The following is an 8454-nucleotide window of genomic DNA, read 5'->3' as shown; positions in this document are numbered from 1 at the left end:
GGTGAGTACTTTAGCATATGAATTTTGGGTTGGGACATGATTCAATTCATAACAGGTAGTGAGAGTCTTTGATTTGCATTGAGCATTACATTAATGATAACAAAGCTTAGTAACAGCTGAAAAATTTATTCAGTGAAAGGAAATTTGTTCTTCTGGTAATATATTTATATATTCACATATTTGTGTATATTTGTGTATTTCCCCTTAAAACTAGAAGCAGGCAGAGTGGTTCCTGTTGGGATTCGAGGGAAAACCAAAAATATTATAGACCTTGGGACTAAAGTGACGTGTTGTGCTTGGCTGAAGCACCGTGTGATAAGTATGCCTGCTGCATTCCCTGGAAAAGAGAAAACTTCTGGTAAGCTAAACCCAGCAAGGGAATAGTTAGTGAAAACCACAGATTGTGGGTTCACATTGGGTTCTAGAGAAGGCTGCCCACATTTTATTATATTGACTCTAGTCTATCTAGCTCTCTGCTTTTGAGCTTTCTCTGATATAAACCAAGCAGGATATATTATTGAAATTCAGGTTATGTAGGCCAAGAAGATGTATAGCTTCCTCTTGAGATAAACTAGGAAACATTCCACCTTTGAAGTAAATGTAGGGAATAAATTTCCTCCCAAAGGTGATACCAGGGTCTGCTGGGGCTATGAAGACAGGCTCTCTGATTCCCCACACATAAAGCTCCTACAAGTGGCTTGATTAGCCTAGTAACTTATTTGGAAAAAGATTATTTAAGAGCTTGGGGGACAAATTAAGTGTTCCAGCTCCCTCATAGAAGGAGTTAATACAGAATAAATATTTCTTAAGATCTAAGTTGGCTATGAAAAGGAGACACCTGGGAAGGTGCTGTCTTTATTAATAACCTCAGTGACTTGCTCGCTTATCAGATGTTGTGAAAGAACCACGAATCTGAGTCTTTAGGTAAGACACAATAACCCTGCTCCTCCTCACCATCAATCAAGTTATGGTACAGGGGAGTATGGTGTAATACCTGCAGCTGTGTAAAGAGTATACTAGGAGAGTCCTCTACAAGTGCTCCAGAAAGAGATAAAGAGAAGAAGTGAAGGATCTTAATAGTACACAGCTTTATGTGTGTAGAGATCTCAGCCTGAAGTTGATAGCACTTAAAAAGCAATTCCAAGTACCTAAGACCTTCTGTACTCAGTGATGTGAATATGGTTGAATCTCTCATATGTCTCCTTTCCTTTCTAAGAGATGTACAGGAAGGCATCTCTTTCTTCTACTAGGTTTTACTTTTCAAACAAACCAGAGAAAAATTATGGCTCTAAATGGCAGAAGTTTATCTGATTTTCTAGGTGTTCAATTTAGCATCTTCTCCTTGGTTCTATCCTCAGTCTTTGTAATCTCTTTCCTTCCCCATATTTTTTCTTCAGCTTTTGTCTCTTCCCTCATGGTCTTTCTTCTCAGAAACCAAGAGCAGTGACTAGCTGAAGACATGTGGATTTTCCACAAAATGAAGTAGAGTGATACTATAGATCACTATTCTAGCTGCATTACAAGGTACGTCTGCATGGAATTCTTGGGAATGGAGAAGGGGAAAGTTTAAGTTGTAGGTTGTTGGCAAAATGCAATCACTCTCTTACACTTTGGTTAGCTTTCCCTGTACTGATTCATCACTTATGCTGTATATTCTTTTATAGCAAGGAATTTTTCAAAAAGTTGAGATACAGTGAGAGATTGAGTTAAAGGATATTATTGCTGAAAGGTCAGAGAAGTAAGGGTGTTTACAGAGACAAGAAGTTGTACATAGAACACAGAAGAGGAGGAGCTGAGTTGGATTATCTTTGCATGTAGTAACTGGAGAATATACACCACTCATTATACGTTTCGATAGGTGCCGAATTCTGGTTTATGTCTTTCAGTCTTAGGACAGAATATGGATGCTGAAAAATGATTCTTTCAATTTTTTATTCCTTAACATCAAGCCAAAAGTGCTGAGTTGTTACCTCATGCCCACTTGTCTGGCACCTCTTCACTGAAACGATTACAGTTAGATCTCATCTGTCTGTATGGGTGGAAGGTAAGATGATCATTTTCTTTGGTGGCATTTTTAGGGTACTGACTTACGCTGACAAAAAAAAACTCTGAAGGGGTAAATTTGGATAAGACCATCTTTTTAATTTAGGGTAGAAACAACTTGAAGAAGCTGTTCTGGTATGTGACAAGAAAAAAAGTAAGGCATGGATTTGCTCTAATTCAGCTATATTTACTAATAACTCTTGATTTCCTCACAAGTAGATATGGATCCTCCTCAGACTTCCCTTTTGGGTAAATGGCTTTACCATTCCTTCATTCGCTCTAGCAGAAATCTAGGTAAAACCTCATTTCATTCTTTCTCACTCCCATTTTTAATATATCAGCAAATCTTGACACTACCCCAAAAATGTGTGTCTGTTTGTTAAAGTGTTCTATTTTTTTCTGTTTTTTACATTTCTTCTGTTTCTTCCTAGTCAAGGTCACCATCATTCTTCCTATGAATTTTTAAAGTAGCTCTCTAACTCATCTCTTATCTCTTGCTTAGTATTCTTCACATAGCAGTCTACATGAGTAATTTAAAAATACAAATCAGAGTATATCACACCTCTATTTTCCAATGTGATTTTCCAAATGTTGTCTTTACTACCTTTACAGTACAAACAAAACAAAACAAAAAATCCCACTGCGGTCCATAAGGCCCTGTGACCCCTGATCACTACCTGCTTCTTTGACGTTATCTATTGTCCCTCTCCGGTGTTCTTACCAAACTCGAGTCATGCTGCTTTTCACTCTGGAACAGTCTTCCTCTAGGTCTGTATATGGTCAGGTTTTATTGTTGTTGTTATTTAGGTCTCAGCTCAAATGGAACCTCCTCATAGGTGGAGTTCTAAGCCCCTCAAACTGCTATCCTAACCTGTATACAATATCATCAAATTAATCTCCATTAAGTAGTACTATTTTATGTTAAACTTGTACTTATATTTATTTAAAATTGTCTTATTTATTTTTCAACTTATTTATGATTTCTAAGATTAGGGATTTTGTCTTATTGCCATTTAATTTCAGAGAGCTTTAAATGTCATGGCTGTTACATGACGGGTATTCAAACATATTAGGTGAATTAAGGAATGTCTATTAGCCACATATTAGGTACATTGCAAAGTGTTGAGCAAAGCAAATAAATACCACGTCAATATGCAAGAAGCCTCTAGTCTAGTGTCAGAATGGATAGTAAAGCCTTCTGAAAGGACTAATCTCTTCAGTAAAAGACAGCATCCTGTTTAAGCAGTGAAAGAGCTCTCACTCAATATTGGGGAGAACAGATTCAGAAGCCTATGGCTGAGGATAAAGGGAAGAAAATCAGGAAGATCGTTGTGTAAATACAAATGGAGAGCTTGAAATGAGAGATCAGATTCTAGGAAGTCACTTCAGTGGCCCTACAGAAAGACAATTTAAAAAGAAAAATACACTACTTGTAAATAAAAAAAAGTAAGATGTTTAAACTGAAAGGGATACACTATTTTCAGTGATGTCTTTGGCTGGCCTAATCAGTTATTCCAGCCAAAAAGTCTGTGGCTATCTAACTAACTATTAGACTGAGCCATTGTCACAAAGAGTGAGTAGTACCACAGGCTCCAACAAGAGAGTAATTCACACTAATCATGAATGTCTGTTCCCCATCACTAATCCATGACATCGGGAGGTCATGTATCTCTTTCTCGATCTGTCTGCTCCTCAGCTACAGTGGTAGTTTCTCTTCCCACACTTTTCCCTCTTAGGCTGCTGAGACTTCAGCTGATAATTCAGATAAGTCTTCATATACAGGAAAATGTGGATTAGGGGTCACTACTGTGAAAGCTGTTACAGGTTAGGTAGTAGACTAGAAAAAAGTTAGTGTTGGGCTCCTTGAAATCCACTTGAATGCCCCATAGAATACGTATTCTTTAAAATCTATGTAGTTAAGGGAAACAGTTTAGAAGTTGAAGTTTGCATAAAAAATTTTCTGGAGAGAACACTTAAATGCATAGAAACAGTTGAAACTCCAAGAATTTGATTAAGTAGGTAGGAGATAGCACCTGGAATGTGCAGTTAAACACTAAGGGTAACCCTAAGAATGTATTTTGAGAAACAATCACTTATATTGATGCCATTGTTTTCTTCAGGCAAAAATTCTGAGAATGAAATATTCGAAGTGCTACCTGGAAGTTGGAACTGCGCATTGTGGTAACAACAGAAAGAGAAAGACATTTCTTATATATAAACTCAGGATGTGGTCCAACAGCAGCTCCCATTCCTTCCTGCTGACTGGTTTTCCGGGCTTGGAGGCAACTCACCACTGGATTTCTGTATTTTTCTTTTTCATCTATATCTCTGTCCTTTTTGGCAATGGCACCCTCCTCCTTCTCATTAAGGAAGACCACAGTCTTCATGAACCCATGTACTTTTTTCTCGCCATGCTGGCTGCCACAGACCTAGGGATGACCCTGACCACAGTGCCCACCGTGCTGGGAGTCCTCTGGCTGGATCACAGGGAGATTGGAAGTGCAGCCTGCTTTTCCCAGGCCTACTTTATACACTCGCTTTCCTTTGTGGAGTCTGGTGTTCTGCTTGTCATGGCCTATGATCGTTTCATTGCCATCTGCAACCCTCTTAGATACACCTGTATACTTACTAACACTCGAATAATGAAGATTGGACTGGGAGTTCTGATGAGAGGATTTGTATCTGTTGTTCCCCCAATCATACCCCTCTATTTTTTTCCCTATTGTCACTCCCATCTTCTTTCACATGCATTCTGCTTTCACCAGGATGTCATTAAACTGGCCTGTGCTGATACCACCTTCAACCGACTGTACCCAGTTGTGCTTATAGTCTTTATATTTGTGCTGGATTTTCTGATTATCCTCATTTCTTATGTGTTGATACTCAAGACTGTCCTGAGCATTGCCTCCAGAGAGGAGAGGGCCAAGGCCCTCAATACCTGTGTCTCCCATATCTGCTGTGTCCTGGTTTTCTATGTCACAGTGATTGGATTGTCTCTGATTCATCGTTTTGGAAAGCAGGTTCCACATATTGTTCACCTCACTATGAGCTATGTCTATTTTCTGTTCCCACCACTAATGAATCCTATAATATATGGTGTCAAGACCAAGCAGATTCGGAATGGTATTCTTCACTGTTTTACTACCCATAGAACTGGAACCTGATCTCTGACCATCACAGTCATGCTCACAGAATGCAAAAACTCTAATATTTAGGGGGAGAGCAAAGAAGTCTCATATCTAGCATGCATGCTCATATGTCTTGGTAAAAATAGGTGTTAAAATAGAGTTTCAAATTTCCTTAAGGCATTTTTTAAGCCCAAATCTTTAGCTAAATGTAGTTTGCACAAATTTTTATTGCATTCCTGTATATTGAATATTTCTCTAAGATTTCCACTGTTATTGTGATAACAATACCTTAGGCATCTATTGGTAACTAACTATAATGTAACTAACATGTTTATTTCATGGTATAAAGTTAGCAGATAGGAACAGCAATAAGAATATAAAATTATTAGTTGGTTGAAGTGAAATGGAATGGAGTTTGGTTTACTATATCAAATCCAATTTTCAACTCTTATGAATTCCTCTGCAGATGTCCACATAAATCATGGGAACCTATAAATTTGGTCACTGAAGTCCAGGAATTTTCCTGCAAAAAAATAATGTAATCTTTGATTAGTGACCTAATCACTTACCATCCCAACAGTCTAGTTGGCTCCTCCTTTCTCCATCAAATGATCATGAGTTTGTCTCAAAGACCATAAACTCATATTTATTCCTGAAGACAGTTTCTTCCTACAAACTTTTAACAAAAAATGTGAGAAGAGTAATCATGGTTAAATTAGAAGACATAGACACAGTCAGCACCTCCTTCTATCTTGCTCTCATCCTTATCCTACTACCCTCGTTGTTAGCTCTGATGTTGAAGCTATCTACCCATGGATAACTAGTCTGAATTAGTGGAAGAGACAGTTCCTTTACTCTCCTTTTGCTTTGAACAAGGTCTGAAGGCTCAAAAAATAGGTTTATGTATTTTTTGAAGAATGATGGCTGTCTGTACATATATAGTCTGATTCCATTTTATAAGTGTAAATTTCCCAAAATAATACAACGATTTCATTTCTTATTTGATTAATATGTGTCTGATGTGTTAGGAAGGGACCCATCATTCAATTTAAAATATCCTATAAAGAGGAAGGTTATGTCTTACTTACGCTTTAATCAGAGAAAAAATAATACTTCAGTGAGACAGGAGAGGGGACTCTATGGAAGATACTGTTTATGTCTTTGGTGTTTTTCCCAGATCATTTTACATAACTGTGCACATGTGAATGTTGGCTGCTCGTTGTTCATGGTTTCTGCATTCTGCAGGGTGTTGTTCTCAACTCAGTAGGAAATATCTCATGAAGAAAATGATCCCTGCTCCCCAGGATAGGCAAATATTGACCCTCTTGCTTCTGAAGCTAAGCTCCAGCTGTGACTGTGCACTTACTTACTTCCTTCCTTTGGCTATGCTACTTTTCCTTGATTCCTGTCTCCTGAAAGCATTCATTAATAAATTACACACATCTGAATCTCTACCTCAGACTTTGCTCAAAGAGAGTCCAACTTAAAAAAAAGGACTGCAATCCTTATTCATATTTTGTTTCATTAAGAAATGTAATTGTGAAAGAACTGAGCATGTAGAAAAAAACTATAGGCTATATCATTTTTTTCTTTTTTTATTGCATTTTAGGTTTTTGGGTACATGTGCAGAACATGCAAGATAGTTGCATAGGTACACACATGGAAGTGTGTTTTGCTGCCTTCCTCCCCTTCACCCACATTTGGCATTTCTCCCCAGGCTATCCGTCCCCAGCTCCCACCCCCCCCCCCGCTGTTCCTCCCCTATTCCCCCCAAAAGACCCCAGTGTGTAGTACTCCCTTCCCTGTGTCCATGTGTTCTCATTTTTCATCACCCGCCTATGAGCGAGAATATGCGGTATTTCATTTTCTGTTCTTGTGTCATCCTTGTCACTCCACGTCATCTGAGCAACACAGTCTGAATGCTAAATTGTGAGTGTGAGTGCATGTATGTGATGCTAGGTTTTTGTGCTGCTTTCAGTCATTCACAAAAGCAATCATGTGTCCCTCAACTTCTGCTCTACCACATCCACAACTTATTTTATTAATAAGAATATTGTGAGGTAGATATTATCACTATTTTCTTGTGGGGGTGAATTTAATATAAAAAATTAAACATGCCCTCCAAGGAAATAAAATTTATAAGTGGTATAGTTGTGATTCAAATTTATATCTTCTAACTATAAGGCGAGTGTGACTGGTACTCCACTAAAATAATCTATCTTAAGTTGCTTCTACTTTGTGCCTTGTATTCCACCATGCTTATAGAAGTAGCACCTACTTCCTTTTTCTGAAAATTTCTTCTCTTTCTACTCCAGAAATGTTGTCCCCTATGAAAGCTGATATTTTCCATTGTATCTCCAAACTCCTAACCACAGAACTTTTTTAAAAGAATTTTTCAATGTGACATTGCAAAAAGAATAGTAATCCTTTATTGTGGTAAAATTACTAAAATGCAGTGCTGAGAATTGTTAATTACAATGTTTTCCATCAGGCAAGTGACTTCAAACTCTAATAAGCAGTTAAAGTAAATTATAGATAAAGAAAGATAATAAATAAAAAGGATCTTCATATCCTTGATCCCATGTCTTCCTGAGACTCAATAACAAGGACAGTTTGAGTTCCTTTTTGATTCCACAGTCTAATAAAGTCTTCTTCTTGTAATTTTCTTTTTTTGTTCAGCTTACTTTCAGTCACTTATAACCAAAGACTATTAATAATTGTATAATCTCTGTTACAGATATGTGAATTTTCTCTAACCTAAAATTTAAACTGGAAAACACTGTTAGGTAGGAGAGCTGCCTCTTTTCCTAAAATACAGGACATGGAACCTAAAAATGGCAGGAAAGTTGACCACTTGGTGAATGGTTTACGAAGTTATTTCCCCTGTTAAGAAGTTCATTTCTGATTTGAAAGTAGGTGAGGAACTAAATTCACTGAGAATATGCTGTAGGATTAATACAGACACAAGACATCTGAGGGGAAGACTAAATAATTATCTCTACTCATTTATACAGAAGGTTACATGGTGGAAATCCACTTAGACATGTTTTCCTATTCAAAACCCATTTTAACAATCAACATAAACATAGTATAAGCACACCATGTTACTGTCATCATAAAATTTAGAACTTTCTATGATCTCCTACAAGCCTTCCTGTGGTAAAACACTATGTACTATTAGAAGGCTTAGCAAATTAGTACAGGAATAGTAAACCAAATACCACATGCTCTCACTTCTAAGTGGGAGCTAAATGGTGAGAACACATGGACACATCGAGGGGTA

General features: G+C 37.5%; 1 protein-coding gene across 1 annotated transcript; it reads left to right on the top strand.

Moving 5' to 3' along the window:
* Positions 1–1221: 1221 nt before the first annotated feature.
* On the top strand, positions 1222–7837 carry LOC100412042 (olfactory receptor 51B5). The gene is made up of 2 exons (XM_017977852.5): positions 1222–2044; positions 4164–7837. The coding sequence occupies exon 2, from the start codon at positions 4179–4181 to the stop codon at positions 5205–5207; it is 1029 nt and encodes a 342-aa protein (XP_017833341.3). The 5' UTR covers positions 1222–2044; positions 4164–4178; the 3' UTR covers positions 5208–7837.
* The last annotated feature ends 617 nt before the right edge of the window (positions 7838–8454 follow it).

This window comes from Callithrix jacchus, chromosome 10 (assembly GCF_049354715.1).
Source record: "Callithrix jacchus isolate 240 chromosome 10, calJac240_pri, whole genome shotgun sequence".
NCBI lineage: Eukaryota > Metazoa > Chordata > Mammalia > Primates > Cebidae > Callithrix > Callithrix jacchus.
The sequence above is the reverse complement of the archived record's forward strand: the minus strand, read 5'-3'. Positions and strand labels throughout refer to the sequence as shown.